Source organism: Botryllus schlosseri, chromosome 16 (assembly GCF_051294905.1).
Source record: "Botryllus schlosseri isolate E-star chromosome 16, Bs_hap1, whole genome shotgun sequence".
Classification (NCBI taxonomy): domain Eukaryota; kingdom Metazoa; phylum Chordata; class Ascidiacea; order Stolidobranchia; family Styelidae; genus Botryllus; species Botryllus schlosseri.
In genome coordinates, this window is record NC_137251.1 from 314,221 (window position 1) to 334,210 (window position 19,990).

At 39.5% G+C, this 19,990-nt stretch overlaps 1 protein-coding gene and 1 long non-coding RNA gene across 2 annotated transcripts; both read right to left on the reverse strand.

Annotated features, from left to right (window-relative positions):
- Positions 1-874: 874 nt before the first annotated feature.
- Positions 875-19,902, reverse strand: LOC145458506 (uncharacterized). Its single transcript, XM_080336890.1, has 11 exons — positions 19,575-19,902; positions 15,035-15,115; positions 14,354-14,495; positions 13,482-13,616; positions 11,841-12,039; positions 11,565-11,752; positions 10,095-10,159; positions 7,423-7,552; positions 6,784-6,912; positions 2,868-2,998; positions 875-2,620 (listed from the first exon to the last, which is right to left on the reverse strand). The coding sequence occupies exons 1-11, from the start codon at positions 19,676-19,678 to the stop codon at positions 2,515-2,517; spliced, it is 1,410 nt and encodes a 469-aa protein (XP_080193016.1). The 5' UTR covers positions 19,679-19,902; the 3' UTR covers positions 875-2,514.
- LOC145458517 (uncharacterized) lies at positions 17,834-19,569 on the reverse strand. Its single transcript, XR_013921155.1, has 2 exons — positions 19,326-19,569; positions 17,834-19,289 (listed from the first exon to the last, which is right to left on the reverse strand). It is a non-coding gene; the product is annotated as an uncharacterized LOC145458517 (long non-coding RNA).
- Positions 19,903-19,990: the final 88 nt, after the last annotated feature.

Below are 19,990 nucleotides of genomic sequence, written 5' to 3' on the forward strand. Positions count from 1 at the left end.
CACAGTTCAGTGACAAACTTAAAACTTGGTACAGCGTTCGATACTAACATTAAGACTTACCGTGCCAAATGTCATAACCGATCTCAGTATTGAACACCGTCAAAACCAATGAATGGATACCAATACCGGCTTTTGAGTAAAGTCTGTTTGCGATACATGACGGATCAGCACACACTCAACTTCGGAAACGGAATTACTACCCTAAACTTTAAGTAGAAACCCTGAAACTTGGGGCAGTGTTAAATACCACCATCACGACATGACATAACAAGTTTCAAGAGTTTTCATGCTGTGAAACCCCATTAAAATCGACCTATACCAACAAAGGTCGACTAAACGCATATGACGGTAACAGAGTTCAGCTATAGATACGATTGTTACATCACACCTTAAGGGCACAGAGCTATTGTGCCCCGGTTGCTCGGTAATTTTATGAATAGGAGAGAGTAAATCACCGTTTCTTTATTATGCGCGGTTTTGAGAGAATAGACAGTGAAAGCTTGTTATGAGCGCTACCGGGGCAAGCCCCGGCTAGGCATTCGCAAAGCGAAAACACAGAAGAGAATTTGATTTTCGCATAGACTTCGCTATATATGGGCATTTACAAGCGAAAGGACAAGAAGTATACGATTTTCGCTGTGATTTCGGTTTATATAGATAGGTGTGCGTCTATAAATGGTAAAGAATTGTTATTGAACAGAATTTTAGGTGGGGCAATGCCCCAGTTGCCCTATAGGACGAGCCGCCACTGTTGGAATGAGTAAAGTGGTTTGTTTTATTATAACAAATACGAAAAACGACTTGAGTCAATTTGGTTGGACGTGTACATACATGGTTTGCTTTCTCTCACCTTTTCGTTGTTTACCTGACCGGATGAATCAAATCAATATTTATTGCACAATTTGTTGAAGAATAATGAAAAATATCGACGAGCACTGGGGGCTACCCTTGTAGTATGGCGAATTGATATAAAATTGTTAGCACAGTTAAACAACAAGTTCAGCCAGCTTGCTATTCAAGTGTTAAAAGGCACTCTAGAATAGGGTTGCCATATTTTTGTAACACAAATTCCGGGCGCTCTTTAGCGTCCACTAGCGGATTTCAAAATGAGGTATGAGCACATTGATGAATATGACGTCACACAATCAAAGCTTTGTCTATCGACTAGAGGTCTGGTTCAGGAGTATGTGGTTGTGTGATGTTATTTGTAACCAGGGCCGAAGTCACATTTTTCAGCCCCATCCCGTCCAAATAAACATTGATCTTGAGCCCAAAGTAGGGCAATCGATGCAGCTTCTGAGGGCTTACTATATGCATCTGGTCGTTGATTTGAATGAATTATGTCAATAATATTGGTTCTTCCATATATTACTATATAATTTGATCCTCTCTCCGCCCACATGATCAGAGTTTGCGGTAGAGCTGGTGGAGGATGATATGACTTCGAAAATGCAAGGAGCGTAATTGTACAATGTACATCGTTAGGTCATGTCTAAACGCCCTAAACCGACTTTATGAATATACCGTTATCCTGTGATTGCAATTACAATTAGACTTATTTGTGTAACTGAATGTTATTTTTATTTATTTTTGATCGCAGCTCTTGCGAGAGTGGTAGTCACCATATTAAAACCAATATATGTGATACTAAATCGCGCGCAGCGCGAAGAAAAATTTCATGTAGCATAATTCTGCCCGACAATAATATTGTTTATGTTGATTTAGTGAAAAATTATGAGCTTACTTCAAAATTCCGGACATTTAGGCATATTTTAGAAATTCCTCCCGGACGCAGTTTTAAAGGTGAAATTCCGGACATGTCCGGGAAATTCCGGACGTATGGCAACCCTACTCTAGAAGTACAACACATCAGCAGAGTTGCTCCGAAACGTATGTAGCCAAGGCTATCGAGTATTTTCTTATGGCAATTTTTTGTCTGCAGTACTATTATGAAAGTCATATTAAAATGTACAGAAACATCCTAAAATGGACAGGCAAAAAAAACATGTTTGGAACTATATATGTATGATCATGTACATATATATGATTACAGAATAAATGATATTTGCCAGGTCACTCTGACAATTGGATCTCTTCAACACAAAAAAAGTACACGGACAGTTTCCTATTAAGTAGCCAGGTAATCTAAATCACTCTCGTTGTGAACGATATGAAAGTAGGCGGAATCAGTAAAATCAGCTTCGAAGGGTATACAAATGTTACTCAGTGGATAAAGACGCGAGAAGTGATAGACTTCACTAATAAACAATGCTACGCACGATACTGGAAACGACATATATATCTGTCAAGTCGTGATCAACCTCACAGCATTGTCACAAAGTGTAATGAAATAAGTATACTCAGAAAAAGATCAAATTATCTGTAAATCTGGCATTCTAGGCCATTGTCTGTCGCTGTATTCCAACCTTCCACTTGTTACAACATCATGATTGATACTCGAAGCCTGATACTAGATTCAGGCCACGGGCATATTACACTAAAATACGGCAGCAACTATTCTGTGGCAATCGAAGGAGCGTCGCGATCCATGGAAGCCAACAAGTCTCTCATGACCGATTCCCTTTCGGCAAGACGCAGTATCAGTTCTTGACTTCCACACCTGAAAAAAGTGATTTGGTACGTGCACTGAATATGCACTCCCAACCAGAATTGCACATACCACTAATTAATGATCAACTACTGGTTATTGAATAGTTCTAGTTACGCATTTTGAAAAGGAGTCATCCTAGTTCTAATTTTGAAAATTGACTAGTTCTGGTTCTAGCTGCACATCTTGAAAATCCAGAAATTGTAGTTGAAGTTGCGAATTTTGGACATCGAGCAGTTTGTGCAAGACGGCTACCAACCTTTCGATGGCTTTTGAGGCGTCTACGGCGCGCTGTTGCAGGACATTGAAAATGCATCGCAAAGCATGCGAGTTGATGAGCGGCCCGTACGAAGAATTCAGAAGTTGCATGATGATTGGGAAGTTTGAAAGCTAAAAATAAATCGTACACTGCAAGAAACATCTTTTTTTTCAAATGAGAGAGTAAGGCTGGGTGCAATGATTCGAGTAAAGTATGAGATACGATTTTTTCGGGTATTGGAATGATAAGCTCCTTGCGACTAAGAGCTAATTCATCTACAACAATTCTAGTCCCGATACTGTTCTCCACTGAGTAAGCCTGTAATCCTCGCTTGGTTGTATCGCAACATACAAAACATGTAGTACGAAGATACACACGTTTGTGGAAATGACATATCTGTGAAGACTGGATCAACTCACGGCGTTGTCACAGTGTGCAATGAAATACAAAATTATCTTCATTGTGATATAGAACTGGCATTTATTTGATTTGTGATCGCATGTTTGAACTTTCCACATACTTGTCGACAGGGTTGTAACCAAGTCACGAGCTTCCAAGCCACAAGTCAATTTCATTTTTACAGTTTTGACTCGAGTCAAGTCGAATCATTTTCATTTCACCACCGAGTCAAGTCCGAGTCCAAGCCATGCGAGCAAAGGGTCAAGTCTCAGCCATATGACCCGAGTCCAAGTCATTGTGTTGACTGCTCAGTTTACAGTTACAGACAGTCTTGTTAAGTCTGTTTGGTGATATCGAATGATTCGCATTGATTTTCCTCACTTTTAGCAGTTGCTGGTCGCAATTTCAAGTAGCAATTACCGAAAAAGATGAAATCCCAATGGCGTGGTTCAGTGGCGGCTCGTGACAATATCGGGTGGTGGGGCAAGGGCTGCGAGCGACTTTTATCAACATGACGTCACAATGGCGTTTTCCAACGTAAAAAAGTAACTTTATGATGCTCACATGAATTTCCCGACAACAGTGATTTTAACGTAGGTGCCGCGAGAGGTTTGCCGGTGAGCCGTGACTTGAAGTGTGGTAACAAATGTTTTATTCATTTATTTTTTAACAAAGGATTATTTTACAAAATGTACGTGAACTAAGAATCGTCCCTATGCCACGAATCAAGTATCAGGCCATCCTTAGTAGCATGCGTTATGATTTCATGGTATAGTTATAGATTACGCAAATCGATAGACCCTAATTTTTCTAAGCCCGTCCGAAAGTGTTTCGTACACGATCCTGGTGTGTTACGACCACTGAGCTGGTGGTTACGACCAGAGATGGGCGGATTCCAAAATTTCGGGATCCGAATCTATCCGGATCCGGCTGGCAATTGGAAATTCATAGTCCAAAGAAATCCGGCTGGTGAATGTCCAGTTCGGAATCCGAAAAAAATCCTGCCAGAACAATGCTAATTAATCATATCACAGCAAAAAAATCCGGCTAAAATCCGACCGTCACCCCAAATTCAAAATCCGGATCCAGTCCGGCCAGGTAAAAAAACATTGAAATCCTGCTCCGGCTCCTGAACCAGACTGTGGCCATCTCTGGTTACGACCAGGTGATAATAGGCAACCAAAACGTAGGCACCCGGCGTACGATTGGATCAATAGACTGGACAACTTCTAGACCTCTCATTTTCGCTCTAAAGACAACTGGGTAAACTACGTACGGAGCAAAGATTCAATACGATTCATGTTCGCACTTGACTTGACCTGACTCATTCCAATGACTAGAACTCGAGAGATTGCGTAAGCCTAACTGGAAAGGTCAACGAGTTCGGACACATACGCAATTGTTATCTCATAGATTGGGCCTGTCATATTGAATCCAGAACATCAATTTGAATGGTCTTTGAAGAACTAAGGACAGCAGCCTCGGAACTTCGGGCTCGGAACATCATAGGACATTTTGGCCTTGAAACTGGAGACTGTGACACAACACATACGGCTTACAGTCTATAAGTCTGCTGCGAAATCGCCGTTGGAAAATATACTAATCAATAAATACATGAATAAAAGCCGTAACTTAGTATACTGTTACAAGAAATCATCGAGAAGTAGCATACGCAATCTCATAACCCATTCCGGTATGGTACACTGTCAAAATCAATACAAACAGACGAACACCGAACTTTGAGTAAAATAGATCGAGGAATAGGCTGATCGAATGATCAGCTGTTAGCCGACATCGAAAATGAAATAGCTATCGCATTTGACAGGGGATTGTAAGCAAATGGTTTGAAGGCCACAATTTCACAGTGAAATGGACATTGGCGAACATAAAATTATGTGAATATTTGAATGCAAACCGAGAATCTTGGTCAGCTGTTTCATGCGATCATCGAGATATACCATTGGAAATATCATCACCGATCTCGTTATGGAACGCAGACTATAGATTAGCACAGACCGACACCGGCTATTGCGTGAGATCCGCAATGACGTAGGTAGGCTAAGTATCAGATCAGCGCGCATCTCTACCATACTCGACCTCGAAAACGAAATAACTGCCTCAATCATTGAGTGTCAACTTTAAGACTTGGCACCGTGTTCGATACTAAAATCCAGACATACCGTGCGAAAGCTCATGACAGATCTAGGTATGGAACATCGTTGAAATCAATAGAGACCAATAACGGCTTTTGCGTAAATTTGTTGGCGATAAATGAAGAGTCAGCTCTTACTCGACTTTGGAAACGAAATTACCACCCACATAGTTCAGTGACAAACTTAAAACTTATTACAGCGGTCGATACTAACACTTATCGTGCCAAATGTCATGACCGATCTCGGTATAGAACATCGTCAAAATCAATGGAGACCAATACCGGCTTTTGAGTAAAATCTGTTTGCTTTACTATGTACATGATAGATCAGCACACACTGAACTTCGGAAACGGAATTACTACCATTATCTTTAAGTAGCAAGCCTGAAACTTGGAGCAGTGTTAAATACTACCTTCACGACATATCATACCAAGTTTCAAGAAATATCATGGTGCGAAACACCGTCAAAATCGACCTATTCCAGCAAAGGTCGACTCAACGCATATTACGGTAACCGAGTTCAGATATAGATACGATTGTTACATCACACCTTAGGGGCCAGCAAGCATATTTGCCCCGGTTGCTCGGCCATTTTACGAATAGGAGAGAGTAAATCACCGTTTCTTTATTGTGCGCGGCTTTGAGAGAATAGATAGTGAAAGCTTGTTATGAGCGCTACCGGGGCAAGCCCCGGCTAGGCATTCACAAAGCGAAAACACAGAAGAGAATTCGATTTTCGCAGAGACTTCGCTATGTATGGGCGTTTGCAAGCGAAAGCACAAGAAGAACGCGGGTTTCGCTGTGATCTCGGTATATATTGATTGCTGTGCGTCTATAAATGGTTAAATTGTTATTGAACAGAATTTTAGGTGGGGCAATGCCCCAGTTGCCCTATAGGACGAGCCGCCACTGGCGTGGTTACTTTACTATTCAGAAATTACAGAGAAATGTTGATCGTGGTCGTTTGAGTCTCAAGTCATATGATTTGGTTCGAGTCATGCGCAATGACTCGAGTGCAAATTGAGTCAATACACAGATTGACTCGAGTCGAGTCATTTCCGTATTTTGAGAAAATGTCTCGAGTCATCAGAAAATCGTGACTCAAGTCGGACTCGAGTCATTACAACCAATGTTCCCTCTAAGCTGCGCACTCGCTGACAAGCTCGCTGCGCACAGAAACTCTCAAGTTGCGCACAAAAAATCCAAAGTGATGACCTTTTTCTTAGTCGTTTTGCACTATTGTCTAAGGGTCTGCGCAGTGAGTTGGTGAGTGTGCGCAGTCCCGTCAAAAATGAGAGGGAACATTGATTGCAACCCTGATGACTGATACTCTATTCAGAATGGAGAGCGAACGGCCAACTTACCAGCGCATTAGCATGAAGCTCATATTTCGCAAAATTAGCAAGAGCTCGGATGCAGTGAATGGAGACATAACCCGGGAGATTTTGCGACAGAGCTTGAAGGAGGACTATTACGGAGTTTTGTAAAGTCACCTGAAAACAGCAAATTCCATTTCTGCTTGTTGCAGGGTTAGATACTTAGAAAATTTCCAGCTTTTCAAATGATAGCCAGACAGTTTATTTACAAATTATATTACAATTAGTATGATAGCTACAATTTTGTTTCAAAATTAAATTAGAAACTTTTTTTTCGTAATTAAATAAGAGTTTTTCAATTCAGAAAACCTTGCAAATTGAATTAAACTCCGAATTCGAAAGAAATCCAACAAAAAGCAATTTCACTTCATGCCAAATCGGATTCCGTTTCTCATAAGGAAGAGAATAGCAAATGTAGGTGTCGGTAGTGTACAGCAAGCTTGGCTTGATCTGCTCTATATAATTACCTAGCATTTTCATGAAAAGCAGAAATTAGATTACAATTTTTTAAAAAGCTTAAAAACTTTTCACAAATTCGATTACATTTCGATTACCTGCATTTCACTTTGATAATTCGAACTAGGCAACTGGAATTTATTCAAATCTGCATGAATGCATCAGACTTACCTGATCATCACAGCTCGTAGCTAGGTTTGCAATGGCACATGCTGCATTGGCAAGAATCTGCGGATGGGAAGGCCATTTCTTGATCACTTGAGAGATGGCCGAGCCAACAGACGAGTCTTCACAGACAATTCTGCAAAAATCAAAGGTGTCCATTGTCACACAAGCAATTTAATATCAACGCCTACCAAGAAATGGTCAGTAGTCAGAAACAACTTTTTTTACCAAATTTTACAGGCTACTTGATAAAAACGCTACATACCAATTTTGATTCAATTCCAGTCTATAAAAGCTTTGTTATTCAAGAAAGAAGTTTTGGATTTATCTGATACATTATTTGATAATACTGGCTACCCCACTAAATTATTAGAGGAAAGATAGCATAGTGGAGAGCGGGCGGCCTGGGTACGATCCCCGATGTCGGAGGCTATTCTGGGCTCCTCGCCCTTGTGACGTTGTTCTTACATCGACAAAAAAGACCCAATAGCGCAAGAAATAGCTTCTAAAAAGGACCGATGAAGAAAGAATAACATCGAAGAAGACTGTGACATCGGGCACTATAGGTTGAGGTGGATGCCACTTCCACAGACCCCAACTGGTTGGTCGTTCGTCATCTCCCTATCTTTTCATTACATCGCATTGTGTCTCTTGTATATCGTATTGTACATTGTGCGTGTGTCTTGGGCAGATGAAAATTTGTTCAATTAAAATTTGAATTACATTGTTATGGAAATCCGCGTTACAACTAGATAACTCAGCCATGCTAAACTGTATACCATACTTCAGTAGCAACAGAAAACTTTGTGAATTACAATATATGCTAAACCAGTGGTTCTCAAACTTGGGCAGATGAAAATTTGTTCAATTCAAATTTGAATTACATTGTTATGGAAATCCGCGTTACAACTAGATAACTCAGCCATGCTAAACTGTATACCATACTTCAGTAGCAACAGAAAACTTTGTGAATTACAATATATGCTAAACCAGTGGTTCTCAAACTTGGGCAGATGAAAATTTGTTCAATTAAAATTTGAATTACATTGTTATGGAAATCCGCGTTACAACTAGATAACTCAGCCATGCTAAACTGTATACCATACTTCAGTAGCAACAGAAAACTTTGTGAATTACAATATAGGCTAAACCAGTGGTTCTCGAACTGGGGGTTACCCCCCTTGGACGGCGTGAAAGCATCTGAAGGGGGGCGCGACGGTCCGGCCAACTGGATTTGTTTCCGCGCTTGGCGCGATTCACCTCTATTTCATAGTTGTTGCTCTGTGCACAGCCCGAGTTTCTTATTGACGAATTCTATCATCAACAGTCATAACCTTCCATACCATGAATCTATCTGTAAGGATTGCTAACATTCTGCTTTCATTGTGTGATATGACGAAAAGGGGGGCATGAAATATTTCCCTGTCATAAAGGGGGGCGTGTCTAAAAAAGTTAGAGAACCAGTGGGCTAAACTAAATTTTGATATTTCAAAAATGGATGAACAGCAAATAAAATCTTCTGAAACCTGTGCTAAACCATTTCCTACACCACGGTCAGAGTTTTATTTTTAAATCTCTGACCAGTACCAAGGCTTGCTGCAACAATTGCAAAAAGAAATTCAAGTTTACAACCAAGGCTTCATCAAACTTTATCACGCATTTGTTGAGATGTTATCCCAATCTTACCTCCAATCTTGGCCAAATTTACTGGGGCCAGAAATTTTCGCACCACAATGTTCATCAAATGCAATCTAAAAGTTTCCGAGCAAGTGAAAATGTAAATGAGAACCAAAATGTTGTCATTCGTAGTTGTCAGGAGGTTCTTTCCGTTTGCATTTATTTTAGTTTTACACACCTTATCGGTATCATCCTTATCGCTGACGCCTTACCAATTACATTTCATTATCCTCACTCAGCTCCGAGTAGCCTAATCGTTTCATTACATTTCATTGACTATCCTGTAGCCTATTCGCTGTTAGTCGATCAAACTTTTGGTTCTTAACAGTCGCTTGAAACATTTCTCTGTGTTTGTCGTTTTCAGTACTCATGATTAGTAGTAGTTGGAATACGTTCGAGTTTTTTTTTCAATTGTAGGGTATTCTCCGTATCATGAATGAAACATAAATAGCTTGAGATTGTTTCTAAATACGTCGCTACGGTTGTCAAAGAACTTCTCTCTACCGAATCAATTACAAGTTTACCAGTAATTGTAATTGTAATGTAATTGAAACATGCAAGGGAGTAATTGTAATTTAATTGAACTGAATTATTGTAATTGATCCAACTCTGGTTGACAGTAAAACTTGAAAAAAAAATAGAATAAATTCAAAAATTATAAAGCCCTGTCCCTTCACATCTACCAGTTGTTTTTGAACAAACATACTGTATACTTAATAAACTTTAACTTTTGTGAAGTAGAAAGTGGCTTTGGATTATGTTTGATCCCTTTCGCGGGTGAAATGAGCATATGAACCGGGCAAAATAGCTGCTGTATCATGATGGCGGAATCTATTGTGGAAAATTGCTCTACTTCCCATTTCGCATTGACCCAAAATACAGCTTGTAAGTTAAAAAATAACCCATTTACATAACTCATAACAGTTGTACCGGTACTTGTGAGTAAAAATTGTCATCACTACTTCTACTTGAGCACTGACACTGCCTACTTGGTCACTCACCTGTGTTTTGTCTCCTGATTGCCGGCCGACATCAGCATGATCATTCGGAGCACAATCTCGACGTCCTGCAAGTCAAAATCTTGGGCTTGGACGGCCAGATAGAATTTTACTTTTCTAGACTCATTGGAACGAAAAACCGATAATCTAATTTGTCAAATGTTTATACGCTCTTATTTTGGTGATGATCCAAGTTTTGGTTTGCCTAAAAATGCTACAACAAAACTGTATCGTGCCAAGCTTGCTGTACGGACATTTCCCATTCTCACTCTTATGAGAATATACTATGATTTGATATGAGCTTGATTTTGTAGTAAGCCGTATGTCTTTCCAATTCGTAATCGAATTTTTGCAAGTTTTTTAAATTCAAACATTCCATAATTCTAATCTAGTTGAAAAAAATTTGTAGCTATCATTCTAATCCTAATCTAATTTGAAAGTACTGTTATGTTACTAATCGTAAAATAATCCAATTTGGGAAAACTGTGTAGCTATAATTCTGAACCTATGCTAATTTAAATGTGAAAATACTGTTACAGTTAGGGTGATTTTTTTAACATGTCAAAATTGTAGCGTTAGGTCAAAATTTTTTTTACATCTGCATTTCGTTTGTATCGTAGATTTTGCACTGTCGGTGAACTTATCATTTGATCTTTTACAGCTTGTAGCCTACTTTATAGGCCTACCGTTGTAGACGGCCCATTGTGAATCATAAACGACCCAATAAAACAAATAGGTAGACATGGTGTTTTGGTCAAAGTACCGCAATATCCTAACGAAGAAAAACTTCTTGGGCATTGCATCATTCTTATATTAAGAAGCGCATGATAAAAAATTGTGATATAAACAACATTGTCAGAATGAAGCAACACGATTTGTCGCCGGCAGTGTACGCGCAACTTGAGTGTTGTCAGCCAACTGCAGCTATTGAACGTTCTTTCTCCATTCTTGGCAAGCTTCTTAGTAAGGACATGTCCTTTCTACCCAAGAATGCAGGGAAGTATCTCTAGTTGTACTACAACTAATTTCAATTATTTCTACCATAATACGTATTGTAACTACTAGAATTCTTCATAGGGCCAGACTTCGTTAAAATATTAGTTTTTTTCCTGTAAAAATTTGTCTGTTTCTAAGCCAAAAACGTTCTTCAGATCAAACTACTTCGTTGAGACAGCCAGTTCCAACCAGAAATGAAGATAAGTGGTACAATTTCAATATTATGTGGGAAAATACCAAATTTGCATACGTTAGGTCAATTATTTTGACCTGAGGTCAAAATTTTCTATTTTTTAGGTAAAAAAATCGCCCTAGTTATAATGTAATTGTAATCTAATTAAGGAAAATTGTGTAGCTATCATTCTAATTTCAATCTAATTCGAAAATACTATAATACTGATTGTAATCTTATTTGGAAAAACTGAAAAAAGTTTCTAGTTGTCCGACTCTGGGCTGCCAGCATTCTAAAAAGCTCACCTTATCGTCTTTTGAAGAATTAACTCTCGATAATAGGTCTCTAAGAGCATTCTTTTGCGACAGAATCGCGTTGTGAGTGGCCGAGCACTCTGCAATCAGGCCCAACGTCGTCATGGACACCAACGAGATGAAGGGGTTGTCAGACTGTCCCAGGTGAAGCAAGGGAGCGATGCAGCCGCATTGCACGGCTGCAAAACAGGACCCAACAATCTCATTATCAAGTAAAATTAACGGCTAGGACTGGGCCCAACTCTACCAGCGACACCTCCACGTTACCTTTCCTTTTCAAACTGTCGCTAGTCTTTGAAAATATTCTCAAAGTATCCAACGCTTCGCTTATCATTCCAGATTGGTCTTGGACGGAGCTTGAAATCTGCAGGATATGTGTCAAAGCGTCTATGAATCCGATTTCAGAGTACCAAAGGAGAACGCCGGAATGCAGACACAGCGTGTGAAGGCATGTCGTTATCTGGCCCTGAAATAGAGATGTACAGTAGGCTAAGTATGAATGTTCAAAATTGACTTCTTTTTCAAATTGTACTGGCTACTCGATAAAATCGTCAAGTTCACTAAAAAAGTACAAAATTTAAGAATTATTACCAAAATAGCTGTGAAAATTTCAAATTTTACTAGCCACCCCATGAAATTGTAAGGTTGTCTAAAAACACGATGCAAACAAATTTGGCTCAATCGCAACTCGTAGACGCAACGTGATTGAAATTTTTTGATTCTATAGAATTGTTTTCATCGTGTGAAATCTATCATAATTGTCGAAAAACCTACCATATATATCATTTTTTCAAATTAAAAATCAACCTTTGGTCCTAAAAGGACATGGATTTTAGATTCATAATTTCCTTCGACTGCATTGAGCAGGGTTGTAATGACTCGGCTCGATTCCGATTCGAGTCACGATTTTCTGATGACTCGACTCAATCTGTGTATTGACTCGAGTCATTGCGCATGACTCAAACCATGTCATAGGACTGGAGACGCAGACGGCCAAGACCGGCATTTCTTTGTAATTTCGAAGAATAGTAAAGTAACCATCCCATTGGCAGTTCGTCTATTTGTACTTGTATTTGTACTTGAAAATGCGACCAGAAACCACTAAAAGGGAGGAAAACCAGTATATTATAAATGCGAACCATTGGATATCACCAGACAGCGACCAGAATTATAAAAATAGGGTTAAACAACAATTAACTGGCAACTGAGCAATCAGCACAATGACTTGGACTCGGACTCGAGTCATGGAACTCGACGCTCTGCTTGAAGGCTTGGACTCGAACTTGACTCGGTGGTGAATTGAAAATGACTTGACTTGACTCGAGTCAAAACTATAAAAGTGAGATTGACTTGTGACTCGGAGCCTTGTGACTTGCTTACAATCCTGGCATTGAGCTTCTTCAGAACCGCTGAAAGCACAAAGTCGGGCTCCGCCAGCCCTGGCCCAAAATGCAAATTGAATGCCAATGTCTACAAAAACTAACCGATTTGTCGATAATACCAAGTCAATATCACGATTTGAAAGAAATGCCGGTATCAAACAACGACCACAAAGGGCAAAATATATTGGCAACTTTCGCGACGTGACAACATAGTACCGTCGTAGAAAGTCATAGAACTATATTCTAGAACTGCTAGACTGGGGATATTCATCTGTTCGTCTATTTTGGAAAAGCGCCGAATATACGAGGGTTATCAATGAAGGTGTCTGTTATCCGTATTACTAGTTCAAAAATCAGTTGTGTTCTAACGCAATACCTGTAGTCTCATTCCCAATCTGATTCGACTTACCAATCCTTTACCAACATCAAAGTTGGACTTGGATTCGCGGATGATACAAGATAATACTCTAGATTTGGACTTGACAATATCAAATCCGCTTATCCCTGGCCACCATCCAGAACTCACCAACGTCTTCATCTGACACCCGCTCATTTTCCTTGCCAAGTACACCAGAGTTTGGGCACCGCCCAACGCCAGCACAGACGCAGGGTTGTCACGGCAAATGATCTCAAGTGATGAAACGGCCCGGCACAGGAATTCCTGTAGAAATTGGACTTGAAATCATGTCGCGTCGATAATAGGGCTGTGCAGATATGAGTCGGGTGTTAATTCCAACGATTCGGGTCGAGTAGGGACAGATGAATTTTTCCAGTACCGAAATGATACGATCCTTGCCACTAAGATTTCATTTGTCAACAAAAATTATAGTTTTCATTAGTCAAAGTTTTCCACCGTGAAAGTCTTGAAACCTTGATTGGTCGTTTCGCAGCTAGACTTGTTCTGTATATTACTTTTCAGAGGTAAGTGCATGATTACACTGCTAATATTGCACTCTACCAGCTCCAGTAATGTTGTTTTATAATATGAAATACTATGATAGTTATGACCTTACAAACAGAAATTCACATAACTTACACAGACTATGAAAATATTGTTTTTGGCATTTTTCTGCCCATTCTCAAATCTGTTCGCCTTGTTAATATGGTAGGACCATAGAATGACATTATGGGAACAACATAGTTGAAGGAATCTGTCCATCAAGAAATTTTTCTATAAAAAAATTGCATGTCTCATCTTGCCCCGCGTCTCATGTTGACCTCCTCTCCCCTAATCCTCAGCAGCTACTAGAAAATGGAAAGAACTTTGTATATCAACAATCGTATCACAAAATATGACATCACCAGCATGAAATTTCGAATACGGGAGCGTCCAATGTACCATTTTACTATACGCAACACGAAGCCTAATACTCGGTCAAGATACAAAACAATTCCGACCTGTTCCTCCGAATGCGACATGGTGACGCAAGTGACGACAGGCATGCAACCGTTGCACACGCGCTCCAAACTATCCATCTGGAACTGCGGTACTGGCACTTTGTTGGAGCAACACTTTGCACACAGAACACGCCCGCAAGTTCTAAGAAATCAGAGAAGAAATAGAGCCACATAAAAACATAATTTCAAGGGGGGTATCTACTTTATTGGTATTCAAGTAGAAGTAGAGTAACAAAATTTCTACTCGATACAGATAAAAGCAGCAATTTCAAAGTTAGTAAAACTCAAAGTAATCAAGGCCTTGCTTTTTCTAGGAAACTAAAAACTATCAAGTAAAACTAGGTAAAATCACTTGAAGTATTCCAAGTTTAAGCAAAATGTACTAGAATTACAAGTAGAAAGTACTTCATTACATACCCCAATTTTGCCATTACTCATTACTTGAGTAGTGCTGATTTCGGCTACTATTTCAATCTCATAATTTCCTTATTCTACAGGAATAACGACACTCATATATTATCATTTTAAAAATATTCTAGTAGAATAACGAAGAGACTTTTTGGGGTAACTAACTTTAATATACATTTTGAGAATATATCCATCACGTAAATATATTACAACCCGTTCCTGGTAGAGATAGTTGGTAATATTGACAAAATAGATACAGCCATTTCTGCTGACCTGCAATGATGCCTTCTACGGATTTGATTGAATTTGCTTTTGCAAAGGCCACACGCTGAGGCCGACTCGTCCGACTGCCACCTAAAACAACATAATATTTTATCGTTTCTCAACAAGAACGGAGAAGTTACCAGTTCCAGTACTAACCAATTTGCCGTCTAGTATTTTGGACAATGTAGCAGATTTGTACAAACACGCAATCTAGTTAGTGATGGGCAACTAACTACTTCTTGTTCGAGTAGTTCTAGTCGCTGATATTGAAAAATAAGTATCTCTAGTTCTAGTTGCAGTTTTTGAAAAGTGAGTAATTCTGGTTCTAGTTACGTATTTTGAAAAGTAAGTATGGTAGTTCTAGTTCTATGTGTATCTTTTTGAAGGTCGTTAGCTCTATTTCTAGTTGGAGATTTTGAAAAGTGAGTAGTTCTAATTGCACATTTACAAAATCTCCAGACTGGAATCGGTGGTTGTTTTCGACAACACGTTGCGTGTGACAGACGGATTTCTCGCATGATTGGAAATTTTCATCCGCGTGGCGGAAACATTTTTCGCTCAGATTCAATGCTGAATTACTTATTAAACGTCACAATGTGCTAAAATAGACCTGGTATACGCCGGACTAGGGTTAAGCCGTATACGGTAATCACTTCTGCACAAATGCCACGCTTGCTTGCGTTCATTGTAAAGTGCAAGCGCCTTATTTTGGATCTGGACTACGTTATCGCTTTGTGACGTCAGGATAATCCATTAATCGGCGTGATCAGATATAAATGCTCGCGTGACGTTGCGCGTGCCGTTGCCACCGATTCCACTCTGGGAAAATCCATACATTAGTACAAGCCTGCAATTTAGATTAGGCTACTTCAGTACAGACCTGACCAAAATCTTGTGGGTTTATTTTGTGGATAAAGATTTGAATAAAAAACACAACTGACAGGTTTAATATGGGAGTTATGTCGAATAAACGGATATTATTGATGGAGAGAGAGCGAGAAAGCTATTTCTTGGTTCTTCCGGCCAGAAAGAAACTCACATTGCCTGGCATATGTAAATAATAACAAATAAACTTAATTGTGTATGACACGGTGGGATCGATATCACTGTGGCAATGGCCTGGCCACCTGGCTGGGTACTGTCAACTTGTCTGATCACACACTGCCTTCAATAATTACTTATTTCATTTAAACATTTGTTTGGGATGAGCTAAATATCGTGATTTATCTCAGCATAATACAGAGTTAAAAACGATACAATACATTAGATCAAGGGTCGGCAACCTACGGCCCGCGGGCCGGATCCGGCCCGCCAAGCAAAATCGGCCCGCGACATAATAATTAGTTATCACAAGAATACGGCCCGCCGTTTCATAGTGAGTTTCAATCTGCAGTCCAGCACTGCATGAAAAGAATGCGGCATTGCCACAATATAATAGTAGCCTACATCGTATTAGTCTATTGTTACGCCATAAAACGAAGGTGGTTGAAGTAGGAGATAGAGATAGACTAGACTGCCATTAGTGCTTATCAATCGCGGGTGTATCTCGCAACCGAAGGTGTTCCATACTTTTTCAAAGGGTTTACCACTCTAACGGGGTGTGACAATAAAGGTGTCCTTCCTTTGCTTCAAAAAACGCTTGGAACATCTCAGACGCAATGACACAATCTCAAACTGTTAAATTATAGATAACTAGCCTCCGTATGTTAGTTAGCCTATCTATAGTTTAATTCTCCAGAAGGCATTTTGTGCCAAGACAACAAACCTGAATGGTGTTTTGGCCACAATGGTGAAAACTGTTAATATGTTTTTTGTCTCATTAACTGAATCAGTTGCGCCAGATATTACTAGAAGCAGAGAATCAATATGGTGATGTCCTGTATAGGCCTATAGGCTATTTGTCATGTTCGCGCATTAAGTCGAGCAGCTATGCATACACGAGTGTATTAACTGAGAAACGAAATAGCAACTTTCCTCGAAAACACAAATATCGCCGACTCATAATCTTGTAATCAAAAATGGATATCTCATCTTGCTTTTCTGGAACATTTAACGTCAGACCTGAACAAATTGAATTTGCAACTTCACAGGAAAAACAACTAAATACGTGAGATGTTGATGCGCATTCAAAACAAATCTGTGACTCTGGAAATGTCAACAGTACAAAGGAAATTATGCTCACTTTCCTATACTGGAGGAGAGAAAACCTAGTACCAACACTACATTTGTAACTGTGATACGAAATTAACTACTGAATATTCACCCGCTTTTCCGACATTCCTTCTCTACAAAATGAATTCTGACTCAGTAGTCCGTTTAATGTGGACGCCAATACCATTGCCTTGAAATTTCAAATGGGCCTTTCGGAAATGCGATGCTGTTGGATTGAATGACATATTTCATACAAAGAGCATATCGCTGCATGACTTGGACAAAGAATACGTTCTTGAAATTGGTCTTTATCCCAGCTTGACCAACAATGCAAAAGAAATTGCATCGATTTTTGGAAGCACGTACGCATGTGAACAATGAAATTCACGAAGAGCAAGCTAAGATCACGTATTTCGGACGTCCATTTTGAATAGGGTCTGATTCTTGTTTCATCTGACTTGTTACTAGAAGTTGAAAACCATTCACAAAGCAAGCTGCGTCAATTGTCACATTTATTCTGTGTTGTTGAAGTGTAAATACCAGGGTTGTAACTTAGTCACATTGTTCCGAGTCACGAGTCAATCTGACTTTTGTGGTTTTGACTCGAGTCAAGTCGAGTCATTTTCAATTCATCACCGAGTCGAGTCCGAGTCCAAGTCACCGTTTAAAGGCTCAAGTCCGAGTCATAGTGTTATGACTCGAGTCGAGTCCAAGTCACAGTATTGAAGTCATGTTCAACTCATGTTTTCCTGAATTAGGTTATAGCTTATAGAGAATCAACGAATTCATTCTACATGCTATCTGATATAGAACCAACGAATTCACGTCTAGATACCAGCTGATAGAGAATCAGCAGATGCATGTTTATGTAGACGTATAGTTTTTCTTTCACATTATCAGGTGGTTGACTAAAAAAAGGTCAGCTTTCCTGCTCAGCTCCCGAAATAGCCGCCGGAGCGTTACTAATATGAGAGGAAATTTTGGATTAACTACAAATAGAGATTTTCGAATTTTACCGGCCACCTCATGATATTGTTATATTGTGTAAAAATATGATTCATAGCAAATTTGGCTCAATTCCAACTAGAAAAAGCGAATTTATTAGAGTGGAATATTTTGGATATGAAAAAATAGTCGGCTTACTACTAGCATGTAATTATATTATATAAAATAATTTCTCATCAAAAACACTCCCTTTATTTTCAAATATAAAATTTTCTCCTCTCATATCATTGATTCTACTTTTTGAAATTAAGCCAGATTCAGTGTTTTTTATGCAACATAACAATTTTACCAAGTAGCCACCAAGTAAAATAAATAATAAGTTATTTTTGAACAACCCTTATTGTACAAACATCACACAACATTAGCCGTTCAATATTACTCACGTGCACAATGCACACACCTAACAAAACGTCAAATGGACGGAGTGTATTGTGGGTTTTCACTGACAGCAGACCAAATCAATGATGAGTTACAATTCAAAAATACTAAAGTGGAAAGGAGATCCTCATATATGTTATAGCGGCATGGCCTTAGAATAAATCCACATCTACTGAAACACGTTCCACTGGTGCACTAGATACAGGAATTGACAAGCATTTTAGAACCACATTGAAGAGCATTGGATACTCATTATTTCTGGTCGCCCAATAATGCAAAGAATCATCGCCTTCAAATCTACACATGAGCTTATCAGTCTCTTCCAAGTACTTGACCATCTGAGTCATTTCATTGCCTCTAATTGAACTTTGCTTCGATTGTTTGCTTGTATAATTGAAAAGTATCGAGTACTTTGATTGCGGAGGATCTATTACATCTTCATCACAGGATGATTTTGTACAATGCATCACTACTATATGTGACATTGTCTGTTGTTTTTGCGGCGGCATATCTGATATCAGATGAGTGCAACGAAAGCAGTGGCGACAAATAGCGATATCGGCAGAATTCGTCATATGCGTTGATCTAGCCAGTACGATTCGCCAATTTCTTCATCTTCAAGTCACATAAAATATGCCGAGTCAATGACTTGGGTCGAGTCATGCGTAATGACTCGAGTACAAGTCGAGTCAATCTAAATATTGACTCGAGTTGAGTCGAGTCATTTTCCCTTTTTAAGAAAATGACTCGAGTCAAGTCGAGTCACCGAAAATTCGTGACTCGAGTCTGACTCGAGTCGGGTCATGACTCGAGTCATTACAACCCTGGTAAATACATGTGTCTTCTGATTGGTATGATTGAGATTGCAGCAATGTAGGATAATAGATACCGAAGTGAGCGTAAAATGTAGTACTAAGAAAAATCCCGGCCCGCCAAGAAGTTGTACATCCGAAATTTGGCCCGCGACCAGCAAAAGGTTGCCGACCCCTGCATTAGATGATTAGGCAATACTTACTTGGGTTTCATCAACACAAACTTGCTTGCCCTGAAGACATTCTGTGAGTCGCCTTCTACTTTCGCGGGAGTCACCTGTTCTGTGTCGATACGAATTGTAGCCATTGATTGTGCAGCGACAGTGCCGACTGCTTTCTCAGTTATACGGTAGCGGTAGGCCTATCACTCACAAAAATATTCTTGAACGATTGCACTGAAAACAAGAACAGATTCTAAAATGGCACATTCGGCCGACTAGCCACTGCCGTCGTCATGCTATTTGCCCGACGTTCGTCAAATAGATAATTAATTAGGTATTGGGTGCCAAAGACTATATGCAAACAAAAGATATCCAAAGATTGCAGTCAGCACTTGGGCACTGCAAAGTTTTTGTCCTATAGCGATATCTAGTGGTTGATTTTAACGGAATATATTGGT

What these genes read in the sequence shown, in the direction of transcription:
- LOC145458506 (XM_080336890.1), bottom strand. Translation starts at nt 19,678, where the DNA reads ATGGCTACAATTCGTATCGACACAGAACAGGTGACTCCCGCGAAAGTA. An exon ending in CTACGAGCTGTGATGATCAG is followed by an intron (nt 6,913 to 7,422) that starts GTAAGTCTGATG and finishes TGCTGTTTTCAG; the next exon opens with GTGACTTTACAAAACTCCGT. An exon ending in GCCTCAAAAGCCATCGAAAG is followed by an intron (nt 2,621 to 2,867) that starts GTTGGTAGCCGT and finishes CACTTTTTTCAG; the next exon opens with GTGTGGAAGTCAAGAACTGA.